This window comes from Balaenoptera ricei, chromosome X (assembly GCF_028023285.1).
Source record: "Balaenoptera ricei isolate mBalRic1 chromosome X, mBalRic1.hap2, whole genome shotgun sequence".
NCBI classification, from domain to species: Eukaryota; Metazoa; Chordata; class Mammalia; order Artiodactyla; family Balaenopteridae; genus Balaenoptera; species Balaenoptera ricei.
Window position 1 is genome coordinate 38,153,276 of NC_082660.1, and position 26,775 is coordinate 38,180,050.

Genomic DNA, 26,775 nt, shown 5'->3' on the forward strand with positions numbered 1-26,775 from the left:
GCATTGGAAAACCTTTCAGGCCCTCACTTTAGAAGCTCTTTAATGTTATTTTCATATGAGTTCTAAGAAAATCTGGTTTTAAAGATTAGAATGTGAGAAGATAACATTTTAGTGCCCTTGGTCCTCAGTTACTGCTCACATGAAGCCCATGAAACAGACTGTAGACTGTAGATCTTACTGATATAGAACTGAAGCTCAAAAGGGATGAGGGCAATATAAAATGACTGAGACAGCAGAAATAAGAAAGCAAACCACAATGGAGGCTGTTCTGTTTTAGGAGAAAACCATTTATCTACAAAGCTTAAGAATATAATTGATGATAGTAAATCTTTAAGAACATGTCAGATTATTTTTTGATATGTTGTATTTTAGAATATAAGGACTTTTTAATAACATTTTAGGAGATTCTGATTAAAGTTCTTAAAGGTTAGACAGTTATTCTATCAAATTTGTATATAGTAGGGTGGGGGTTTTTGTTTGTTTTTAAACAAATCCACACTTTTATTTATTTAGTTTTCAATAAGTTTAAACCCTCAAGGGGTACAGCAGCACACAGATTCTGTGGCCAATGGCCTTAGCAGGAAGGTTGCTTTGGAATTTGACACGAACCAAGCCAGTGTTTCCATGAGCACAAGTTACCTTTCCCCAGATTCTTCTGGTTTTGTTCAGTTTGCCACCAGGAGTCACTGTTGTTCTTTGCTTTGTACACATGAGCACGTCTCTTGCCCAGGTAGAATTCAGTTTCATCTTGGGCATAAACACCTTCAATTTTAAGAAGAGGAACCCTCTGGTTTCACAGGACCCTGCTTATAGCCAGCAAAAATAGAGCCTTGGACCACAGCCTTCCAGACCTATTTGCTGTTTTAGAAGTCCTGTTCCCAGCACTCCTCCACAGGATCCAGGATGGCAGAAAGAGAAAGGCCGCTTGTTCTTAAGTAGTACATTTGTGTGGCAAAAATGTCAAGTACCAGAGAAGGATGTATTCTAAAACATTTTTCCTGCCCATTCCATTCCCCTGGTCCCCTTTGATAGCTGTAACCGTTATCTTCAGTTCATGTCTATCCTCCCAGAATCTCTGAGTATGCAAAATCCACATACAAAATCTTTGTTTGTTTGTTTGTTTAGTTTTTTAACCACAGATTGGTCTGGAGTGCACAGTGTTCTTCACTTTGTTTTCCCCTTAATATATCTGTGATCATTTCCTATCAACACATAAATATTTATCTAAATCCATTTATTAGCTATATACCTTTCTACCTTTCAGTTCAATATACTATATAATTTATATAACTGGTCTTATAGATGATGATATGTACATTGTTTCCAGGTTTATACTAGGTAGAGGGAGGTAGGCAGTGATTTACAGTTCTCACAGAACTCAAATCCACTATCTTTTTTGCTCCTCAAAATAACATTGTGATTATAGGCAAAGCACGTGTTACTCTTATTACTACATTTATTAAGAAGGAAACAGAGGCTTGCCTGAAGATGAAAGAGTTGGTAAGCATCAGAACCTGGATGTGAACCCAGGTGATATCTTAGGATTATTTAAAACTTAGTAAGCTATCATATGTTGATATATTTGTATAACATTTCATGCCAGAATGAGTTTGAAGGCACTTGAAAAAACATACAAAAGTAAAAAAAGTTAAAGTTCATAATGACTAAATTATAATAAAGTTAAAAGTAAAGTTAACATGTAGAAATTAGCCTTGTACCATCTTGTGAGACTGCTGAGACTGCCATAGAAGCAACATCAGATAAAGCATGGGTTCATAGATGGTGGGGTAAGAATCTATATAGTGGTACGTGTTGCTGTGTATCTTCGATTTGTTGAGGGTGAAATGCATACCTAGAGCACTATTTCAGGTGGCTATAGGAGTAGTGGAATTGTTGGTAATGTTAATTTATCAGCTTAATAAAGTCTAAAGTGGACAAAATGTTTTTATTCGTGCTACAAGAATCTTTTATCTTCTCTCAGCTTGTGAAGCACTTACTGAGTGGGAATATCTGCCACCTGTTGGACCCCGCCCACCAAAAGGATTTGTGGGGCTGAAAAACGCTGGTGCTACTTGTTATATGAATTCTGTGATTCAGCAACTCTACATGATTCCGTCCATTAGGAATGGTATTCTTGCAATTGAAGGCACAGGTAGCGATGTAGATGATGATATGTCTGGGGATGAGAAGCAGGACAACGAGGTAAATTTTATTTAGCATTTTTGTTTTCTGTGTTTGAAGTTCTGATACGAGATACTGTTGTTCTCGCTTAGAAAGCGTTAGACTTTCACTGGACCTGTTGGCAAATATTTGAAAATAAAGCTAGACTCTCCCAGCACAGACTGCTACCTCGACATAGTGCTCACTACCTACCAGACTTGCAACTACAGTTAATTTTTATGATAGTTTATATGTTTTAAAGCAACAGTTAATGTACTCACTTTTGGGGGTTTGGTATAATTTAGAGTTTGTATAATGATAAGAATCTTCATTTTTAATAATAGTCTAAATTATATTTTTACTTTTCTGTTTGATATTTTAATTATGTATCTCCATTTATTTATGCCAAGATAATGTGCTATGCCAGTTTCATTGTCTGTGCTTACTTTTAGATTACTTTCGCATTTCTCCCAGATCATAACTATTTTTGCTTAGGAAACAAACTTCTTGTGACAAAATTTAGGCTCCTACCAAGTATCCAATGCAGAATAAAGCTGTGAAAAAATTAGGTTGTAGTGGTGGATCAGAGTTGACATAACTATGGCATGGTTCTTTAAAGAAGAGACTGTGGCCAGACTTAATAAGCTGTGGTCATGTTTGCGTCCACCCTGTATTTCTTTGTTTTTATTTGACCTTTTCCCACTCATGGTGTTGTGTTGGTGAGAGCTGAAGAGAGAAGCCAGAGCATGCTCTGATTGCAGTAAATATCTTAAATGGTTCTTTTCTCATTCCCTCTCTTCAGTCACCGAACTATTTGCTCTGAGGTAGTTTATTACTTACAGGGAGGGTTTCTGAAACATACACTAGACCCCAACTCTTCCCCAGGTCTGCTGAACCGCATCATCCAGGGATTGGGGTCTGAGCGTTTTTACTTTTTTAAGAAGCTTCATAGGCATTGCTCACACCATATACCGGGTTAAGAACCACTGCTCTGGGTGAAAATTGGAGTTCAGATTCTAGTTCTGTGATTCATCACATCTCTAGGTTGTTGAGTTAAGCACAGTAGAGATAGCTAATTGTACCAGCAAACAAAGTATGATACAGTTCAAATAAGGTGTCTCAACTTTGCTCTCATGGTACCCTCTGCTCTGTGTTGTCTCGGCACCCCATTGCACTGTGGGGTGTTTTGGTTTTGGTTTTTTGCCTGTGTGCTTTTTTCCTTCCCTAGACTAAGTTTCTCGTGGGCAGGGACTGGACATTGTCTATTTCTACATCCAGGTCCCACACAGAGTTCTGCAGCCACCATTCTCTTTCCATCTCTATGAATTTGACTATTCTAGGTACCTCATATAAGTGGAATCATACCATGTTTGTTTTTTTGTGACAGGCTTGTTTGACTTAATGTAACGACCATTTCATAGCATGTGTCAGAATTTCCTTTCTTTTAGAGGCTGAATAACATTCCTTTGACTGTATATACCACATTTTGTTTATCCATTTATTCATCAGTGGACATTTGGGTTGCTTCCACCTTTTTGTGGGGGGTGGTGCACACGGCGCGGCCTGCGGGATCTTAGTTCCCGACCAGGGATCGAACCCGCTTCCCCTGCATTGGGAGCACAGAGTCTTAACCACTGGACCGCCAGGGAAGTCCCTGATTCCACCTTTTGGTGGAATTCAAAATTGTGAATAATGCTGCTCTGAACATGGGTATACAAATATCTCTTCAGGACCTTTCTTGCAGTTCTTTTGGGTGTTTTACCCAGAAGTGGAATTGCTGGGTCATTTGATAGTTTTATTTTTAATTTTTTTAGGAACTGTTTTCTACAGTGGCTGCACCATTTTACATTTCCCACCAACAGTGTGCAAGGGTTCCAATTTCTTTGCACAGAACTTTTTCATTTTCATGAGGTCCAGTATGTCTCTATTCTTTCGTTGCCTGTGCATTTGGTGTCATATCCGATAAATCATTGTTAAATCCAATGTCGTGAAGTTTTTGCTCTATGTTTTAGGAGTTTCATAGTTTTAGCTCTTACATTCAAATCTTTGATCTCTATTGAGTAAATTTTTGTGTATAGTGTTAGGGAAAAGTCCAACCTTATTCCTTTGCCTATGGATATCTAGTTTTTCCAGCACCATTTGTTGAAGAGTACTACTAATCTTAATATGTATATTGTATTGAATGTTTACAAGTCTGAGCACTCTATATACATTATCTCATATAATCCTCACAACAGCTACATGAAGAATGTGTTAACCCATTTACACATGAGGCACTTAATTGCTCAAAGTTACTTAGCTTATAAGTAGCAAAGCCTGCATTTGTGTCCAGTTCAGTCTAAGTTAATCACTTTTACTGTATTTTGCTATATTACCTACCTCTACGATACTTAGTGAGGGTTATTCCTTTATGACAACTCTTATGTGAAAGGGGTGGGGATATAAACACTGATATTGTAAACTAAAATTTATAAATTGAAAGTTAAGTGCTTTGGAAATAAATAGAAGTACAGGTGATTTGTTCACTAATCGTTTAGCATTTGTCTCAACATATTTTTACTATACTTTGAAGTTAGATTAGCTCATTAATGATAACTTTTGGTTTCTAGAGCAATGTTGATCCCAGAGATGATGTATTTGGATACCCTCAACAATTTGAAGAGAAACCAGCATTAAGTAAAACAGAAGATAGGAAAGAGTACAATATTGGTGTTCTAAGACACCTTCAGGTCATCTTTGGTCATTTAGCTGCTTCTCGACTACAGTACTATGTGCCCAGAGGATTTTGGAAACAGTTCAGGTAAACTATGGATGAATAGTAATTGGGATACTGCTTAAACCTTTATGACTATCTCATGACACTAACATTAAACTTCTAAAACCTATACTGGAAGGCACTTTTATGTTTAATATTTAAGCAGTAGTAATAATCAAACTTTACTTCATAGTTAGGTTAGTTTTCTCATTGTCCCCAAAGGAGGTAGAAAGTGTAATAGTAAGAGGCAGCATTCTTTAGTCTCTTAAGATGTTAATAATTTTTTATTTTGAAAGCTTCTAATATTTACATAAGTAGGGAGAAGAGTATGATCCCTTATGTATTCATCACTCAGCTTCAACAGTTGTCAACTCATGGCCAATCTTCTTTCATCTACACTGCCATCTACTTCTTTTTAGATTGTTTTGAAGCAAATACATAATTTCATCCATAAATATGTCAGTGTGTATCTCTAACGTCTTTTTTTTTTTAACATGACCATGATACTATTATCATGTCTTATAAAAATTCCTTAATATCCTTGTCAATGTCTGCTTTTACCCAGTTACCTCATAATTGTGTTTTACTATAAATTTTTTGAAATCATGATCCAAGTGAAGTCCATATGCTGCAGATGTTGACATGACTCTTTAGTCTCTTCTAATCTTTTTTCACCCTTGTAGTTATTTGTTAGGGAGAAAAAAAAACAAACAAACAGGTAGTTAGCTCTGTAAATTTTCCCATCTGGATTTTATTGATGGGATCCCTGTGGTGTTTTCTGTTTTCCTCAGTCCCCTGTATGTCATATAAATAGGTAGTGAGATCTAGAGGCTTGATCAAATTCAGGTGTGATTTTTCTTTTTCTGGAGTGGATAGATAAGGCTTGCTTCGTAGGTGATAATGATGACCTCAATGAGGAGAAGTACATAATGTCTGTCTGTCTGTCTCTGTCTCATAACAGCCATTGATCATCATTGCCTAAATGCAGCATTTCATCAGGATTACAAAATGGCAACATTCTAATTTTATCATTCTTTCATTTATTAGCTAGAGGAGATCTATAAAGGAAAACTTCCCCATAGCAACTCTTTGGCTATTCTAATGTACAATTTTATAGGAAAGGTGCGATAAATACATTGGGTTTTGTTGTTGTTGTTAATTTTTTAAAAATCTTCGATTATGTCTTGATCTTATTTCTCTGGCTTCATTTATTTCATTTGTTTTTTTTATCATCGCCTATCATGTCGTGCACTGTGCTAAAATACTGTAGTACAACCACATATCTGTACTGTGTATGAGAATGCTATAATCCTTCATAGCATTGGATTTTTTAAATAATACTACCTTTTTTTTTTTTTTTTTTTTTCTGTTTTTTGGCCACACTGCACAGCTTGTGGGATCTTAGTTCCCCAACCAGGGATTGAACCTGAGCCCTTTGCAGTGAAAGCGTGGAGTCCTAACCACTGGACCGCCAGGGAAGTCCCTTAAATAATACTCCTTAGAATCCCTTCAAGGTATCTCCCAGACAGCTGAGAGCAAGAGAAGCAAAGGGTCACCTGACACTGCCGCTCTCGTCCACCTTCCCTGCTTCAATCAGAGCAGCTCCCCTTTTACCTACAAGGATACTACTTAGATTTCTTTTGAAACCACTGCTTCATAATACAATGACCTCCCTATGACTCACCGCATAAATTCTTCTGATTCCTCTAACTAGGCCCCCTACTTAATCCATGCTTATTGGCTTGCATGCACCACCCTCCTTCCCAGCTCTGCTTTTGCTCTTTTGGTCCCATCACCTCTCAACACCTCTCGTCTTCTTCTCTGACTATTCTGGTTCTCATTCTTTCTCTAGCTTGTCTCGTCTCTGCCATAAGGCTTTTAGCATTTCTGTTCCTCCTCTTCCAAATTACTCTCAAGCTTTTTGAGCTTTTGTCTTAAAATTTGTCATTCAGTTACAGTTATTGCTTATCTTATAAAGCACTTGCATTTTTGACTTCTTAATTAATTACTCCCTATGCTAGTGGAGCTCGCAGTTTGTCTAGACTAGCACTTTTGGATTATCTACACTTTAGACACATAATATACTCTAGATACATGTGGGTTAGTTAACCACATTTCCCACCCCCGATTTTTTATATTGAAGAATTTCAAACCAACAGAAAAGGTAAAGTAGTATAATAATCACCTTTATGATATATACTCTTTACCCAGATTCACCAATTGTTAACATTTTGCCATATTTGCTTATATGTATACTTGGGTTTTGGTTTTTGTTTGTTTTTTTCTAAACGAGTTGATAGTTGCAAATATGACACTTTAACCCCCCTACATGCTTCAACATGTATTCTCTAAGAATAAGGACATTTTTCTATGTAATGTTTAATACAGTTATCACATGCATGAAATTTAATATTTAGTAATGCCTGATATTCATCAATATGTATTTCAATTTCCCCAAAATATTCTTTCTGACTTTTTTTTTCCAATTCCAGATTGGTATCCTAGAAGGAATCACAAGTATTTGGTTGTTACCTCTTTAGTCTTCTCTAAAATAATCTCCCTAACTTGTCATGACCTTTATGGTACTTTCTTGATTTGTGTGATTATTTCCCCATGATTAGATTCAAGTTAAGCTTTTTGGCAAGATAACTACATAGGTGATGTTATTATATGCTTCTCATTGCATTGCATTCAAAGGCACATGATATCAGTTTATCTGATTATTGGTGATGTTAGCTTTGATCCCTTGGTGTCTTAACAAATCTCTCCATTGTAAAATATCTTTTAACAAGTGATATATTTGATTTCTAACTCACTATATGCAAATTTAACAGCTGAAATATAATTAGGGTGAGATTATTTGCTACATAGTAGAAGTGTTGCAAAGGAGTTTATTAAAAGACAATTAGTTCCTCTTGCATACTTAAAATACATTTGTCATATCTGTTGCTTAGAATGAATTCACTTATATTCTCTATGTATATTACTCTATAAATACAAAATTAGATGTCATAGTTTCCAGCAGTGCCTAGGTTTTATTAGTATCACTTCTTCTTTTGTCATTCACATAATTGATATTTTCTTTTCTCAGGATTGATTTACCTAATTTAAATCCTCAGATTATTCAAAAGAGATGAACTGTAAAACAAGTCAAACCTTTCTCTTTTCGATCGGAAAAGTCACTTTAATTAAGAGTAAATATTATCTTTGCACTGTATCTGTAACCCAAAATTTAAGCAAAATGAAAGAAATGAAGTAGTAATTATCTACGTAAGAGTAAGATCAGCCACCCAATTTTAACAGTGTCTTCAGTTGGATTCAAAATGCATGCTTCTACTACATTACCTACAGAAACCATCCTTCCTGGAGCTCTACTGTCCATCCAGCCACACCAGTAGTTTCATGGTATTTCTTCCCCAGTGAAGTACCACTTTTACTATGAATCTCACTTTCTTCCCCACAGCAATCGATAACATAAACGGCATTTGTTTTTTGCTACTTCCTGTAGTTGAGGAATAAAATCTCAGTTTTTGTGGTGTCATTTATGGTTGTATTGCTTTTTTCCTGAAAAATATATTGTATATATTGTTCTGGGAGTGTCGCACATTACATATTTTACTCCATTCATTTCTTAGGCTTTGGGGTGAGCCTGTTAATCTTCGTGAACAACATGATGCTTTAGAATTTTTTAATTCATTGGTGGATAGTTTAGATGAAGCTTTGAAAGCCTTAGGACACCCAGCTATGCTAAGTAAAGTTTTAGGAGGTTCCTTTGCTGATCAGAAGATTTGCCAAGGCTGCCCACATAGGTAAGTGCTAATTTCATACTTGAAGTGTATGTTGTACTGTTTATTTTTACTATTAGTTATGTACAAAAGTGAAGTACGCTACCGATTACTAAATACCTGAGGCTGGATGAATTACATATTGCGCATACCTTACTACTGTGGGGGGGCTTTGTTTGTTTTCTCATTTTATTACAATGAAGTTTAACAGTACAGAAAAGTCTCATGACCTTTATGGGTCTGTTTGTTTTTGTCAAATAATACTTGGTTCCTTTAACTCCACCTAAGCTCTTACTATTTCATACTCTCACATGTTCTTATGTGTGATCATGCCTAAGAAAATAAAATGGTATTTTGCATAGCTACAGGTATTACTTATGAATTTGCCCTTTATCTTAGAATTAAAATAGTTATAATATTGTAAATATGTTAAGTTTAGAAGATGACAGGCATGGAGCACTATTTCCTATACAAATGAAATACTGACTTTTTGAAAATAACATTGATTACTGTCATTGTCTTTAAGGTATGTTTCCCACACAAAATCTCTATAGCAAAAGCTGACTAAACAAATTGGGTTTTGGTGTTTTTTGGTTTTTGGTTTTTGGTTTTCTTAAAGGGGAAGTTGATTAAGGGCTCTTGTTGAAAATAGTTAACTATTAAAGTTTATTACTGATAGATACACGTTTATGCCTATTGTATGGAAGTTTCACTTTGGAACTTCTCATGTATGTTGTCAATTAATGTTGGTTTGAAATCCCTTCTCACCAGACTATCACAGTAGGATAGTATTTTCTGCAAGGCTAAACAGCATTATATACAGTCATAGGTTGTGTGTGTGTGTGCTTTATTTTTGAACACAGGGAAATGATTGAGGAAGTGCTAATACTATATGTAAATGTTAAACTACTCATTCTGAATGAGGCCATAAAATTGTTTGCATAGACTGGGCAACTTTTTTTTTTTTTTTAACGTCTTTATTGGAGTATAATTGCTTTACAATGGTATGTTAGTTTCTGCTGTATAACAAAGTAAATCAGCTATACGTATACATATATCCCCATATCCCCTCCCTCTTGCGTCTCCCTCCCACCCTCCCTATCCCACTCCTCTAGGTGGTCACAAAGCACCGAGCTGATCTCCCTGTGCTATGCAGCTGCTTCCCACTAGCTATCTGTTTTACGTTTGGTAGTGTATATATGTCCATGCCACTCTCTCACTTCGTCCCAGCTTACCCTTCCCCCTCCCCGTATCCTCAAGTCCATTCTCTAGTAGGTCTGTGTCTTTATTCCCATCTTGAGACTGGGCAACTTTTGTTCCTTTTGAAAGATCTTGTGCATTAGGTGGACAATAAAATTGTCATTTTAACCTCCTGTTTTTAATTACTGATAAAGATAAAATTTTGTGGTCATCTGTTTTGGTCAGTTTTTCTTGGTTTGTTTTAGACAGTTTTCAAAATTATTTGGAAATTATTGATTTTCTTTACCAAGTGAAAATGTCCAGAGAGCATGATCTTAAGTAAAATCCCTGAAGTTCAAATACCTATTCCACAACTAAATTAGTCTTGTTATATGCTGGAAGGTTACATAAAGGGTCCCGAGACAATCTGTTTTAGGGTATTTATTTATCAAGAGCAGGGGTTAACAAACTGTGGACCATAGGTCAAATCCAGCCCTGCATCTGTTTTTGTAAAGTTTTATTGGAACATACCCACTCCTTTACTTACTGTCTGACCGCTTTCACTGTAACAGCAGAGTTGAGTAGTTGCCATAGGGACCTCATGGCCCCAAAAAGCCTGTAATATTTACTATCTGGCCTTTTACAGAAAAACTTTGCTGACTTCTCAGCTTCAAATGTCCTAATTTTTAACTGGAATCATAAAATCTAATTTCTCTTTTCTCTTCTATGGGCTGTTCCCCAGTTATAGTAACAGTTTGCTTAATACTTCATATTCCATTCATGTCACTCATAAATGCCTTTATTTGTGTACCTTTTTCCCCTAACTAAATTGAAAAGCCCTAAATATGAGGGACTGTCTTAAACATTGACTATCCCACAGGGCTTTAAACATGGTAGGCACTCAGTGTATTTGTTGAGTGAATGAATTTAATGGTTGAGAATGAATTCCTCACATCCCATGTTCTAAATGTATGAAAATGTCTCATCAGAAATCTGAAAATTCCTTTGGTAGAAAATTGCCACAAGGTGGGATTGTGGCTCCTATTCTGATTGCTTATCCCATATTCATTTGTGTGTTCAAACTTGTGCTTTAATAAGGTTTCCATTACGGAAGAGGAGAAACATTTAAAAATTCAGCTCATTAATAGATCTAAACAGATGATGGCAGAAGCAGCATGGTAGACTCTAAAGAGATTGAGCTGTGAAGCCAGACAGACCTAGCTTGAAAACACCATTTCACCTAGTAATCTTGACCAAATTCACATTCTGAACCCCACTTCCCTCATCTCTGACGTGGAGATGGTGATAGAGAAATATTTGTCATGAAGACAAAGCACCTGTTATGTGTAGTGTGTAAACAACCTAATGTATGCCCAGCAGAGGATAAGTGACTCATAAATGGTAACTGTCATTTATTGGTAACATTTTATGACTTATGGGTTTTGTGTTATGTTATAAAAATTGCAAAAGTAGTTTTCATTGAGTCCATAACTAAATAAGATGTTTAGAAAACTAAGGAATAAATTCTCTTTGATCATTTCCTAAATAATATCTTTAGATACGAGTGTGAAGAATCTTTTACGACTTTGAATGTAGACATTAGAAATCACCAAAATCTTCTTGATTCTTTGGAACAATATGTCAAAGGAGATTTATTAGAAGGTGCAAATGCTTATCATTGTGAAAAATGCAATAAAAAGGTATGAATTGCCCAGTTTTGTTTAAAATAATTATGATTACATTTAATGGGTTTGGAAGAATGGTTGTTTTTGTTTGCTCTCAAAATTCACCCTCTTTATTCCCTACCCTGCTTTGTTATAGTGGTAACAGAGAGGTAGTTAAGATAACTGACTTAAGGGTCTGTCAGGTAAAGATGATTGAGAGAAAGGTTTGTCAGGTAAAGACAATTGAGAGAAAATATTGCCAGAAGGGCTAGGGAAAACAGGTAAAGATAAGAGTGAATCACTTCAGAGGTCATAGTAGCTTAATATCAGTCTCTTGTCTGAGTTACACAGGCACTTTTCATCCATATTCAACCAACCTGCTCTTGAACTCCTCGAAGCTACAGAGCTCATAGAGGAAAACATTTCTCCTCTCATGTCCAGAGTTGCTACCCAAGACCAAGAAGTTTGCTGAAGCCAAACTGTTAATTACTTTATTTAGCCACAAAAGATTTCTTCTACCACCTGTGTTTTTTAAACCACTTGGATCAGATTTTTAGACTCACTTGATTGGTTTTTGTCTGTGGGCATTTAACAGTTCTTTAGGAGAGACAATTTACGCATACATATGGTAAATAATGTGTATCTTTCTGGGCTCCCAAGCCCTCTCACCTCTAAGTCACCTGTATTGTTTTGACTTTACATACCACTTAGAGAGGTATTAAAATCTAGAGGTTGAGATCATGAGCTGTAAAGCCATACTCCATGCCTCTCACAGCTCTAAGACTTGAGGCAAGTTCTCTCTCTAGTACTCCTAAGTCTCATCCCTAAGTTTCAGGGTTGGGAGGGTTGTGAGGATTAAACGTGTTACTACTTGGACAGCACTTAGCATCATATAACTTGGCACCTAATTGCCCAATAAATATTAGCTGCTATTATTATATTTCTGTAGTTTGCTCACAGCAGACTTCATTAAAATAACAGTAAATATCAAACAAGTAATAATGGTTAGATAGCACTTCCAATATAGAAATCAGACAGCGAATAATGTCTATATCACTAATTTTTGCAAGTTGTAGCAAAAGGCATCAGCTACTTCGTATTAGTTTTAGTGAACATTTTTAAAATATCAACTGACAGAAATGCTCTGATTATGTTCATTATCATATATTTGTTTATACTTAAAATTTCAGATTAATCCTGAGAATTTAATAGTAGAGTTTTAAGTTTGGGGGTTTTTTGCAGTGGATTATAAGAGAACATCTAGTAATTTGCTCTGTTCATTTTAGGTTGATACTGTAAAGCGCTTGCTTATTAAAAAATTACCTCCTGTTCTCGCTATCCAACTAAAACGATTCGACTATGACTGGGAAAGAGAATGTGCAATCAAGTTTAATGATTACTTTGAATTTCCTCGCGAACTGGACATGGAACCTTACACAGTTGCCGGTGTTGCAAAGCTGGAAGGAGATAACGTAAACCCAGAGAGTCAGTTGATACAACAGAATGAGCAGTCTGACAGTGAGCCAGCAGGAAGCACGAAATACAGACTTGTGGGGGTGCTTGTACACAGCGGTCAGGCGAGCGGGGGACATTACTACTCTTACATCATTCAGAGGAACGGAGGAGATGGCGAGAGAAATCGCTGGTATAAATTTGATGATGGAGATGTAACTGAATGTAAAATGGATGACGATGAAGAAATGAAAAACCAGTGTTTTGGTGGAGAGTACATGGGAGAAGTATTCGATCACATGATGAAGCGCATGTCATACAGGCGCCAGAAAAGGTGGTGGAATGCTTATATACTTTTTTATGAACGATTGGACACAATAGACCAAGATGATGAGTTGATAAGGTATATATCAGAGCTTGCTATCACCACAAGACCCCATCAGATCATTATGCCATCAGCCATTGAGAGAAGTGTACGGAAACAGAATGTGCAATTCATGCATAACCGAATGCAGTACAGTACGGAATATTTTCAGTTTATGAAAAAACTGCTTACATGTAATGGTGTTCACTTAAATCCTCCTCCAGGTAAGTATCACGAATTTAGCTTCTTAGTAATAAAGCATACCTCTTCTTTTACTTGCAAGGTTTCTTAGCAGGCATCAGCGTGTTTGTTTTCTCTCTTTTTGGTTGTTTTAAAGTCATGTTTCAGATGACTGTTACCTTTGAGCTTTATATGTTGTCTTGCCATTTAGAGACAGAGGAGCTTTTGTTTGTTACAACAGTTTGGTTTTTTTACTCAAGCATTAGTTGAAGGGTGCTTTACTGAACTACTAAGAATTATTTCATAAGTAGCCCAGGGGTTTTAACATAGTTAGGACTTGGAAAATTGTTGATAATGCAGATTTGTTTTTGAAAATGAAAATGGGGCTTGAGCACAGAAATTTGTTTGACTATTTTTTAATCTACATTTTATTTTTAGGGCAAGATCACCTGTTGCCTGAAGCAGAAGAAATCACTATGATTAGTATTCAGCTTGCCGCTAGGTTCCTCTTTACCACAGGATTTCACACCAAGAAAGTAGTCCGTGGCTCTGCCAGTGATTGGTACATTGCTTTGAATTTTCATTCCTATTATTACTGTCATTTAGTTTGGTTCTTTAATATACTGCTTTATTTTTTCCAAGCCATGATAATCTCATTTCAGATTTGGAATGCAGAATTTAAAAAATCTTGGTAGCGATAGTGAGAGAAATCATATTTAAATAATTACTGAGTGGTGGGATGAATTGGGAGATTGGGAGATTGACATATATACATTAATATGTATAAAATAGATAACTAATAAGAACCTGTATAGAAAATAAATTTAAAAAATAATTACTGAGATTAAATACCGCCTTTTATTATTCAGAAGTTGGCTTCTGCTTCTGTTACCTTGTATCATATCTTTGACATCTCTGTACAAAACATTACAGGATGATACTTAAAAGTCTAAGCTATCTAATCACAAAAGTATTAACATTTTAGCTTCCCTAGATTAAATTCAGCCATAGATTAAAAAGGTAGAAACTTAAAATGAGTTTAAGTTTTTAACTGTATAAATTTAGAGGCCATTATAATACCTCGATTCAACAATATTTACTTACTATTCTAGTAGTAAGATGTTAAGGGAATGGGGATTATTGTTTTGTCATTGAACCTAGGAAGAGTTTGGTCATGGATTTGTAGAGGACTGTGTAAGTTTTCGTCTATTTATTTTGTCACTCTGTGAAAATAGACCAAGTCATAGTATTTATCTTTTTAATATTAGTGCTAGAAGCTACCATTGCTGGTTCTCTCCCTCCAGTAGTAAAGGAAGTTCTTTGATTTTTTTGTTTGTTTGTTTGGTTCATAGAGACCCATCCCTGTACTATAGGAAACATGTTACTGAATCGATATTCATAGATTTTTGTTTGGTTTTGTCTTAGGTATGATGCATTATGTATTCTCCTTCGTCACAGCAAGAATGTACGTTTTTGGTTTGCTCACAATGTCCTTTTTAATGTTTCAAATCGCTTCTCTGAATACCTTCTGGAGTGCCCTAGTGCAGAAGTGAGAGGTGCATTTGCAAAACTTATAGTTTTTATTGCACATTTTTCCTTGCAAGATGGGCCATGTCCTTCACCTTTTGCATCTCCAGGACCTTCTAGTCAGGTAATTGCCCAGTTAACAGAAATAAATTCTGTTTCCTGGAAGTTGAAGTCACAGATATATGTGCATCTGTTTGATACGTTTACCTAACAAACGTGCATGAGCACGTAATAACCACAGAGTCCGATGCCTCAATGTTTATATGAGTTGCATTTAAAGTACTCCCCAGCAGTGAATAGTGACTATTGGCTCTTTAAAACATAACGGAATTTTCTGTTAATTCAGTTACATTCAGTGGCTTAGTTATACACTTACTGTTATATAAATTTAAATGGACTTCCATTTGTTAAAACTTAGAACAGTATGAAGCCTCTATAATGAAATATACATTGGATCTTCATCCCCTTTCCTAAAAAGCAACCCTTTTTAATAATTTCTTGTGTGATCAGTCCTTCCAGAAATTTCTGCCTATATTTAACATGTATATGTGCATGTCCCTTTTTCATGCAAAGAGAATTATATCATACGTGCACCTTGTTGCTGAAAAACAACCAATGTTTTATCCTTTACAGGCTTATGACAACTTAAGCCTGAGTGATCACTTACTAAGAGCAGTACTAAATCTACTGAGAAGAGAAGTTTCAGAGCATGGGCGTCATTTACAGCAGTATTTCAACCTGTTTGTAATGTATGCCAATTTAGGTAAGAATTTAAGTTTTCATAATTCTCTTTTAATGTATTAAGTAATGATGTCATGTAAGTCACATGATGAAATATAACCTGGTCTAAAATAGAAACAGTGTTCCATAAAACCTATTGTGAATTTTATCTGAAGCTTTTTTTTTTTACACTGCACTTTTCTCCTTGTATTTTATCATTATTTATGCATGTGTCTTATCTCTGCACCAGACAAAGGTCAAAATCTGTATCTTAATCATATTTTTATCTCCTAAAGTAGTGGTGCTAGAACTATTTTTTTTTTAAATACTGATGCCTAGGCCCCATCCCAAACCAACTGAATAAGAATTCTCAGAGCTAACACAAGGAATCCACATTTTCAAAAGGTCCCAGATGGATGTGTAATACTCACCAAGTTTGGGTAAAGGACTTAGTCTGTATGTAAGTTTTTGTTGACGTAAACTAAACTAAAATCGGGGATAATATAAATATTCACTTAAATTACCTGTTATTTATGTTAAGTTCTAAACCCAAACATCCCTGTCATTCCAGGTTTTTTGTGCATGAACTTACCAATCGCCAGTTGATCCATGGCCCTTTTAACATAAGCAACATTCTACTTTGCGTTTGTCGTCTTTTCCCTTACCTTCCCATACTGGAGATGCTTGCATATTTGTAGTTGAAAAGAATATTTATGCAAACAAACATAAGGGGAATCTGTATTTCACACTTAGAAATGCCAAATCTTAGGTATTTATAAAAATCTCACTCTGTTCAACTCCCTTTTTAGGTATTCCCTGTTCAGAAAACATGCATCGTTGGTCCATAATCTAATCTAATTAAAATTTCCCTGCTAAAAGCAAATATGGGTCTATAAACTTTAATACGAAATCCTTAGGACCAGATATGCTTTGTGGTTCAGAACTGTTTGGTTTTAAGAAAGGTAAAATAGCCCATATGCCCTGAATTATGTAACATCCCTAGAGCAGGGTCCGAAACAGCACTTTGTAATCATACACGTGAATATTCACACTGGGAGGGGATGATTGAAGATGTAAATAGCCTCTTGTCAGTTCAGGCCAGATTTTCACAGCGACTTTATGAATGAACTTTGTTTATATTGATGTTAAGAGCTGTTTGAATCTCAGGATTTCAGATAAGGGATTTGTGGACCTGTATTTATTATACTTCTTGGAACATGGCAATAAATAAGACACCTATTTTCTAATGGGGTATAGAAGCAAATTAAAAGGTACTTGCCATAAAATATGTTTATGGCTATAATGGGGAAAATACAAAGTGCTATGGAAGTACATCATAGGGGGAGTGTGAGGGACTTAGTGGAGAAGATGTAGGAATTGGTCGGTTGAGTTTTTCCATCCAGAGTGAACAGCAGGTGCAGAGACTTGGAATAAATTCAGCATGGCTCATTGGAGGAAATGAAAGTTATTCAGTCTGACTAGAATTGATGTAATATGAGGATGGCAGGAGTGGTGAGTAGAATTCTCTAATTGTGCTATTCTGTCAAGCCTTGTGAGAGATTCTGGACTTTATCCTGAGGGCATTGATGAGCCATTGTAGAGTTTTGAATAGACATGGCTTCTAGAAAGATCCAGGCTGCAGTTTGGAATGGATTATTGGGGAGTAAGACTAGAGATTGTTAAAGTCATCTATAGATAGAAAATCGTTGTTGTGGCTTATACTGAGGAACTGGCAGTGAGCGGGATACAAGTAGTCAGATTCTGGTGCTTTTTATTGGAGATAAGGACAGTAGGATTTGGTGATTGCGTATTCAGGGAAGGGGAACACAGAAGAGATGTTAAGAATGATGCCCAGAATTCCAACTTGACAAACTGAGCAGGTAGTAGTGCCATGTACTGAGAGGCGAAACCCAGGAGGAAGAACGTGGACAGGGAATTTGAGTCTTTGTAACACCCAAATAGAGATGTCCAGTAGAGCGGTGGTCTATTTGTCTGGAAATATTTTGGAATCAGCTGAATGAAAATAGCTGGAACTTGAAGCCATTAGAGTGGGTTTGATCGTCCAGGGAAGGCATACGGTATACGGTGTGAGAAGATAGCCTGACGTGGGAACTTTGAGGACCATCACTTTTGAAGAGAGGAAGGAGGACTCACAAATAAGAATAAGAAAAAACAAACAAAAAAAAAAGAATAAGAAGAGGTAGAAAGAAAATAAGAGAGGAACCCAAGAAAGGAGGAAATGGTTATGGTTTGAGAACTATTCCTTAGCTTTAAACCAGAAAAGGGGGCAGAAGCCAGATAGGCATGGGTTGAGGACTGGGAAGACGAGAAAGTAGAGGGAACGAGTTTAGGCATCTTTCAAGAAGCTTGGCTGAGGAAGAAAGGCAATTCATAAAAGAATTCTTATTTCTCAGTTTTCGTCATTCACCTAATGATGAGGATTGCAGACGAGGCTAGTTCTCGAGACTCCCCAGGCCATAGAAAGTGTTTCTCTTCCTTATGCCCAGTAGGATTGGAATGTCATAGTCACTGTTTAACCATTTTAATACTTAAATCCAGTTATACTAACTCAGTAGATTTTTGGTTCTGATTGCTAAAGTAAGTAAATGCTAACCAAAAGTGATCTTCTGATCATAAAAGTTGTAGAAAAATATTTTATTATGAAGCCCTTCCGTCCCAGTTCTTTCCTCTCATATAATTCTTCCCCTCTCTTCCTGCTTCTCCCTTCTTTATTGTAGGTGTGGCGGAGAAGACACAGCTTCTGAAATTGAGTGTACCTGCTACCTTTATGCTTGTGTCTTTAGATGAAGGTCCAGGTCCTCCAATCAAGTATCAGTATGCTGAATTAGGCAAATTATACTCAGTAGTGTCACAGCTAATCCGATGCTGCAATGTCTCGTCAAGAATGCAGTCTTCAATCAACGGTAAAGTCAAATACTCCATTCTTTACATTGGTTTTAAAGTACTGCTGGCCATATATAGTACCTGATTCAAAGTAATTCCAAAGATATTTAAAAATAAAACGAGAGTCTGAAAGTCCATGCTTGGAATATTTTATAATATTTTGAGTCCTGCACCTTTTTCTCATATTTAAAGGGAATCTTTCTGTCTACTTGTTACTGAGGTTGGTACCTTGTTTATAAAGTAGTTTAAGAATTAACTTTTATATAAAGAAAACGCCAGTGTTGCCATTTCAGTTTTACATTTTATCATCTTGATATATGTGATCATTATAATGCTTAATATTACTTTCTTTGTTGTACTCAGGAAACTTGATTTAAAATATTATTTTCATAAAATAAAAAATTCATAAGCTATTTTCTGTGGAGAAGCCGATTCGTTTTTCATTGATGACAAATCTGTATTCTAGGTAATCCTCCTCTTCCCAATCCTTTTGGTGATCCTAATTTATCACAACCTATAATGCCAATTCAGCAGAATGTGGCAGACATTTTATTTGTGAGGACAAGTTATGTGAAGAAAATCATCGAGGACTGCAGTAACTCAGAAGAAACCGTCAAATTGCTTCGTTTTTGCTGCTGGGAGAATCCTCAGTTCTCATCTACTGTCCTCAGTGAACTTCTCTGGCAGGTTAAAGGAAAATATACATTCATATGTCTCTATAATTTGATTTGTTATTCCTTTATTTTATATTTTTATTTTTTTAAATAGTTTTTTTTTAAAGTATAATTGACTTTACAATTATATTAGTTTTAGGTGTGCAACATAGTGATTTGATATTTTTATACATTACACATTACGAAAGGATCACCACTGTTGCTGCTTTAAATAAGTTCTTCACCATGTCTTACCTGTTTTTAGGTTGCATATTCCTATACTTATGAACTCCGGCCCTATTTGGATCTGCTTTTGCAGATCTTACTGATTGAGGACTCCTGGCAGACTCACAGGTAGATACCCTTTTTTGTTCCTTGCCCAGCTTTTAGAGTAACTGAAATTACCAGTCGGCACATATTTTTGTTTACCTCTTGAAGATCTAATAAATGTTTTATCTTAAACAAAACATAAGAATGAATAAAAAGGTCCCCCCTTCCTCACAGTTTTATTTCATTTTTTATATTTTGCTCTCATTGCCCAAGTTGCATACTTAATATACTAACCTTTTTCTTTCAATTGTTGTGTTTTTTGTTTGGGGGGATTTTTTTTGTAAATGTTTCAATTTCATTAATGATGCTCTAGGGTTATTTTAGGATTAGATTACGTTAGTTTTAGAATTACATGAGATAACACTTGGTTATCTAAAAATAGTGCCTTCAGTAAGTACAGTCAGTTCCCATTATTCATGGTAGTTGACGGTCTGAAAGTCACTGTGAACACTGAATGAGCAAATACTAAATCATTGCTCCTGGGGAAAAAACAGGGTTAGGTTCTTGCCAGTCTCTGGTTACTTTTTTTTTTCAACCAATCAGTACATAACCTGTTTTTAATGTGTGTTTCTGTTTAAAGACACGTTATTTAATATATATTGCTGACTTATTAACGTTGAATTCACAATAAATCGGGTCTGAACAAAGCTTATCTGACACACATTTTCTCTGCAAAGCACATCACAGCCTTTTTGGGCTTAGGAACATTAGACAGCACTTTAGCACTACACATTTGAGGCCCTTTCTAAACAGTGAGATAACACAAAGCACAAAAATGTGAAAAGCTGTCACTGAAATAGATGGGAAAAAGGATACTTGTTTACAGTATGAGCTAAAACAAGGCCGAATATCACTTTGTTCCACTTCAGATGGGAATGTGTGTTGGGCAACTCAGTTGTTTTTGCTACTCTGCACGTGACTGCAATTGCAAAGAGTTGATTTTTGCCATTACAGATAAAGTTTAGCAAGTAGGCAAAACTGCAGATATGGAATCCGTGAATAAATGAGCATGAATCGTAACTAGTTTTTCAATATACGTACGAGAGGTTTAGGAGTTAGCAATTTTTTATTTATTTGTATTTTATTATTTAATTTTTAAATTTTATTTTTAATATTTATTAATTTAGGACTAAGGTTATCCAGCTTAGCTGTCCCTCAAGGTTCCTCCAGAATTCCTCTTTTTACGTAAAAGCTTAATACATTATCCTTAATCCCAAGAGCAATACAGATGATGATGAACTATGGAATTGGTTGGCAACTTTGCCAGATTGTGTAACTTCCCTCCCTACATGGACAGTAGTGTAAGAGTTTATGTTGGGAAACAATTGAGAATCCATATAACAGACTGCCTCCTGTCTGTCAGTGTAATAATTAAAACAGAAACCTGGGACTTCCCTGGCAGTCCAGTTGTTAAGACTCTTCGCTTCCATTACAGGGGGCAAGGGTTCAATCCTTGGTCGGGGAACTAAGATCCCACATGCTGCACGGCACGGCCACATAATCAATCAATCAATCAATCAATCAATAACAGAAACATGAAAACAAGTTTTATAACAACAGAATGCTTAAAGAGAAATTAAAATCTTGAGTCTTAGTGGAGATTGCAAATGCCAGAATTCATGAAATAATATTTTCAAATTATTCACCAGAATTACCATCATAGAGTTCCAACAGTTGAATTAATATTGTAAAAATAGCATTAAACCAGAGATCAATTTTCATTAAACACAAAATTTAGTAGTTCTAAAACTGTAGCCACTTATTTTGAATACTACCACTACTCTTCTCAATATGATCAAAGGATCTGAAACTTAAGAGTTGGTTGAAATGGAATCTAACTTTTCATTATTTTCTTTTGAAAATATTGTATGCATTTATAGCTTTAAGCCAATTAGCCACATCTTAGTTCTCTTGTTTCATTAGAGCAAGTAATAATGCTAAAGGCATGTGTGCAGGATTAAACATGGGAATTTGACTTTTGTGTAATGATTGTTGTTACGAGTCCCTGGCACCAAGCTTGAAAATAATTTTCTCATAGTGGGCTCTTAGGTCATGTAGTAAGCAGTGTGTATTTATGGAGCATCTCCCGTGGGCCTGGCACCGTTAAGCATTGCGGAACAAGGGAGGGAAAGATAATATTGATAAAAATGGCATTTGAAAGCAGTTGATTCATTATCACTTGACAAAACTGAAGGTAAAAACAGAATATACACTGCAGTGTTTCAGATTAAGTAGCAGGAAGCCTGTACATGGTTGATTGTGTGGTCTGAAATGATTAAACTTTGCAAAATTACAAAGTCATGATTTCCAAACAAAACAGATTTTATAAATGCATGTAATACAAAAAAACAAAGCAAACTTGAATTTTGATTTGGAACGTTCTATTAAGTAAAATATAAGGTATACAAAAGGTTTTTTAGGTAATGTTTCTTTACTGAGGTAAAATTCACTTAACATAAGATTCACTATTTTAACCATTTAAAGCATACAATTCAGTGGCTTTTAGTACATTCACAATGTTGTGCAACCATTACCACTGTCTAATTCCAGAACATTTTCATCACTCCAGAAGGAAAATCCAAACCCAGTTAAGCAGTCACTCCCTAGTCCTCCCATCCCCCAGCCCCTGACAACCACTAATCTGCTTTCTACCTCTATGAATTGGTCTGTCCATAGGCAAAATATCCAGGACTTGCCTGGACATCTCATATGAATGGAATCATACAATGTGTTCTTTTGTATCTGGCTTTTTTCACTTGGCATAATGTTTTCAAATTCATCCATGTTAGAGTACATATCTGTACTTCATTGCTTTTTATGGCTGAATAATATTCCATTGTATGGGTACATTACATTTTGTATATTCGTTCATCTGTTGGTAGATATTTGGGTTGTTTCCACCTTTTGGCTGCTGTGAATAATATTGTTGTGAACATTTATGTACAAGTTTTGTATTTCTTTTTAAACACCTGTTTTCAATTCTCTTGGATATATAGCTTAGAGTAGAATTGCAGGCAGGTAAATTTTAAAATATTTTTTGAAAAATTGTAAAATATTCATAACAAAATTTACCATTTTAACCATTTTTAAGGGTACAATTTGGTGGAATTAAGTACATTCACAATATTGTGTTAACCATCACCACTATCCCATCTCCAGAACTTTTTCATCATCCCAAACTGAAACTCTGTACCCATTATTCTTGCTTTCTCTGATTTTTGCCTATTCTCTAAATACCTCATATAACTGGAATCATATGATATTTGTCATTTTGGATTGGTAATAAGTTGGTACCAGGCGGCCATATGACCTTGGGTTGCAAGCCTTTTAACCTCTCTATTTTTCTTATCTGTGTTCAAGGGTTTAAGAAGAGGACTTAACGTCTAGCATTAGATTACATGAGTACATCAAAGACATTTATTGAATGGCACATAGTAGGCACTCAGTAATGTTAGCTGCTATTTGATTTTAGAAGTTTTTATTTATCTGGTTCTCTTTCAGAATTCATAATGCACTTAAAGGAATCCCAGATGACCGAGATGGGCTCTTTGACACAATCCAGCGCTCTAAGAATCACTATCAAAAAAGAGCATACCAGTGTATAAAATGTATGGTAGCTCTCTTTAGCAATTGTCCTGTTGCTTACCAGATTCTGCAGGTGAGGGTCTCTCTCCCTCTCTCTCTCTCGCTCTCTCTCTCTCTCGTGCGCTCTCGCTCTCTCTCTCTCTCTCTCTCTCTATATATATATATATATGTGTATATATATACACACACACATATAATTTTGTAGAAATCTGAATCAGAATTAAGGATTCTGTTTTAAAAGAAGAGAATTATGAGAATTTGGAGTTGTCGTTTAAAGTTACCTTTGAAAAGCATTCCAAAACCTTTTACATATATAGTTTTATTTTCTTTTGAAGGGCAATGGAGATCTTAAAAGAAAGTGGACCTGGGCAGTGGAATGGCTTGGAGATGAACTTGAAAGACGACCATACACTGGCAATCCTCAGTACACTTACAACAATTGGTCTCCTCCGGTGCAAAGCAATGAAACATCAAATGGTTATTTCTTGGAGAGATCCCATAGTGCTAGGATGACACTTGCAAAAGCTTGTGAACTCTGTCCAGAGGAGGTAAAAAAAGCCACCAGTGTGCAGCAGATAGAAATGGAAGAAAGCAAAGTAATTCTTTACTTTATAGGCCAGTGTTTATGTATTAATGATAATGGGGAAAAAATTAGGTTGAAGTTTTATTTATATGTGGTCTTAATGAGGGAGCCTTCTTTTAGAGAAATATTTGTGAAATTGCCTGAATCTAGTATTTCTAAGAGAACCCAAATCAGGTTCCTTTCAGTTTACTTTGTTTATCTGTAGTAAAAGAAAAGTTGTTAGTGGGTCAGTTTTTTAGATTTTAAAGAGTTTATTTCAAATAGAAAAAAAATTAAAAATAAACTTGAATTTGGCTACATAATTCTTTATCTTTAAATACTTAAAATCAGGAGCCAGATGACCAAGATGCCCCTGATGAGCATGAGTCGCCTCCACCTGAAGATGCCCCGTTATACCCCCATTCACCTGGATCTCAGTATCAGCAGGTATATTGGGCTTGGCTCGTGTTTTTATTCCCTGGAACCAATCTTTATGCTTTATTTAAAGGATGGCTAAGTTTTTTGTTGTGACTGTAAAGTAATCGAGGGATTATCTAGACTAGCTTTGGGGGCATGATCAAAAGAGGAATGGTTGGCATGGGGTCACAATGTGGCATGTTTGAGCTTGCCCCTGTGGTGTTTTCCTGGTCAGATATGTGCCCCCTCTTGTACTAGTAGATGAAGTTCGTAAAACTATGATTATTCACGTCAATATAAAATGACAATCAATATTTAGTATAATGGATTAAGACGACATTTCCTGTTAGGTTAAGTGTGCGAGTGGATTTTGAAGGCACTAAGATATGGCAGTGAAGGAAGAAGTGTTTGCCTATTACTTAGCGTAAGCAGGACAATGACAGTAAAAATTGTTGGAAAAAAATCAGGGATTTGACAGATTTCCATGAATTTTTCTGTGAAATCAATAACTAAATAAATTTAGATGAAGAAACGTTCTAAATGAGATGTGACTTTCTAAACCCCAGATGTGACTAATTCAGATCTTTTGAGGCAGTGGTCCTTAAACTTGCACAAGCATGGGAATCCCCTGGTGGGCTGTTGCAGCAGAGTGCTAGGCCCACCCCAGCGTTTCTCATTCAGTACATTTCTTTTTTTTAATTTATTTTTTTTTAATTTATGTATGTATGTATGTATGTATGTATGTATGGCTGTGTTGGGTCTTCGTTTCTGTGCGAGGGCTTTCTCTAGTTGCGGCCAGTGGGGGCCACTCTTCATCGCGGTGCGCGGACCTCTCACTATCGGGGCCTCTCTTGTTGCGGAGCACAGGCTCCAGACGCGCAGGCTTAGTAATTGTGGCTCACGGGCCCAGTTGCTCCGCGGCATGTGGGATCTTCCCAGACCAGGGCTCGAACCCGTGTCCCCTGCATTGGCAGGCAGACTCTCAACCACTGCGCCACCAGGGAAGCCCCCTCAGTACATTTCTAACGAGTTCCCAGCTGCTGCTGCTACTGGTCTAGGAACCATGCTTTCAGAACCATTATTTAAGCATTCTGTCTTATATTTCAGGGTGGAAGTAGAAGCATGCTGACTAGAAATGTTGAATATGACTGGAAAATGCATATTCATAATTTTCATAATAGAAATTATAGAAAGTTAAAGCCTATAATCTTCTTGGCTTGACTGGTGGGGAACGTACAGAAAAATGAGAGTTCAGGGGTTTAAAACATTAAGGACCCAAATCCACAAGGAGAAGAGTTACTTTCCTCGGCCCTGAGAAAACTCATATATTAATCATGCCCGGTTAATCCACTATCTTCAGTGTTGTTTTGTTTTCATTAACATCATCCTGTGTTCCGGATTGTTGCTCATGCAGACCTCATATGATCATTCATTCAGATTTCTCATATGGGAGTTTCAAGGTGCTCAGAAGAGTGAGGATAGATGTGTTCCAGCTCACAGATACTTTTCATGAATATTTTTTACCACGAGCAGTAATGGGCTGTGTTATCCCTTATTTGTCAGACTTGTAATCTAAATAATTTTTGGCACTTAAAATCACTTTGGCCAAAGAATTAAACAGACCTACACTGCTCTTATTTGGGGCTTTGGGGTTTGAATTTAGGCTACCTTTTCTCTTTCAAACCACTTTTTTTTTTTTCTTTTCCATCATTAGCCCAAGTGTATTTACTCTTTGTCAGTCCTAGGAATAAAAGAAATGTTTACATTTCCACAAACTTCAGCCTGTGATCTTTAAAGATGAAGTTTAATATATGAAAAGTTTTAACATGCAGATCTCTTCTCCCCTCCCAGAATAACCATGTGCATGGACAGCCGTATACAGGCCCAGCAGCACATCACATGAACAACCCTCAGAGAACTGGCCAACGAGCACAAGAAAATTATGAAGGCAGTGAAGAAGTATCCCCACCTCAGACGAAGGATCAGTGAAATGCACATGATTAACTGGTTCCATCAAGACTGTGCACCCAGGCCTTACAGTCCAACCTTTTTCTGTGTCTGGCTAATATTTAAAACTAGAAAAACTATTCCTAATCAACATGGAGTGGAAAGTTTATTCACTGTCTTACCTGCAGAAATTTGCTGTCAATATATAACCCGCCTGCAGTGGAAAGTGTATAGTGTTTTGTAATAAATGGCCTGATGCTAACGTGTAAATGGCAAAGGTGTATATAGTATATTAATGTTTGACTGTTAATTCTTAAGCAAGAAACTTTTTTCTTGATGAGACTCACAGATCTACAAAACCTACAGAAGTTAATTTCCTTGTTATACCCATTGCACTCTGCAACCAGTGTTGCCTGCCTTAACGGCAGTTGGATCAACTCCTTTACAAAAACAAAAAATAAACCAACAGCAACAAACCAGAGCCCATCCATTTCAACCACACCAATAGTTTCATGTTAATTCTTTGCCACTGGAGTCAGTTTTATTATGAGCAGTGAAAGGCTGGTAACCTTTAAATTATTTGGTTGATGT

General features: G+C 36.2%; 1 protein-coding gene and 1 pseudogene across 4 annotated transcripts in view; one reads left to right on the plus strand and one right to left on the minus strand.

Annotated features, from left to right (window-relative positions):
- The window catches only part of USP9X (ubiquitin specific peptidase 9 X-linked), a 120,312-nt gene extending 93,851 nt beyond the window's left edge, over positions 1–26,461 (plus strand). For all 4 annotated transcript variants that reach the window (XM_059911599.1, XM_059911598.1, XM_059911601.1 and 1 more), the window contains 15 exons: positions 1,982–2,202; positions 4,770–4,960; positions 8,551–8,724; positions 11,438–11,579; positions 12,830–13,583; positions 13,978–14,101; positions 14,965–15,190; positions 15,700–15,829; positions 18,525–18,710; positions 19,157–19,377; positions 19,609–19,697; positions 23,175–23,331; positions 23,594–23,806; positions 24,172–24,267; positions 26,089–26,461. In XM_059911599.1, the coding sequence (XP_059767582.1) occupies positions 1,982–2,202; positions 4,770–4,960; positions 8,551–8,724; positions 11,438–11,579; positions 12,830–13,583; positions 13,978–14,101; positions 14,965–15,190; positions 15,700–15,829; positions 18,525–18,710; positions 19,157–19,377; positions 19,609–19,697; positions 23,175–23,331; positions 23,594–23,806; positions 24,172–24,267; positions 26,089–26,226 (3,062 nt within the window). In that variant the 3' untranslated portion in view covers positions 26,227–26,461. The remainder of the gene's footprint in view (positions 1–1,981; positions 2,203–4,769; positions 4,961–8,550; positions 8,725–11,437; positions 11,580–12,829; positions 13,584–13,977; positions 14,102–14,964; positions 15,191–15,699; positions 15,830–18,524; positions 18,711–19,156; positions 19,378–19,608; positions 19,698–23,174; positions 23,332–23,593; positions 23,807–24,171; positions 24,268–26,088) is intronic.
- Positions 526–1,746, minus strand: LOC132357861 (large ribosomal subunit protein eL33-like; annotated as a pseudogene).
- Positions 26,462–26,775: the final 314 nt, after the last annotated feature.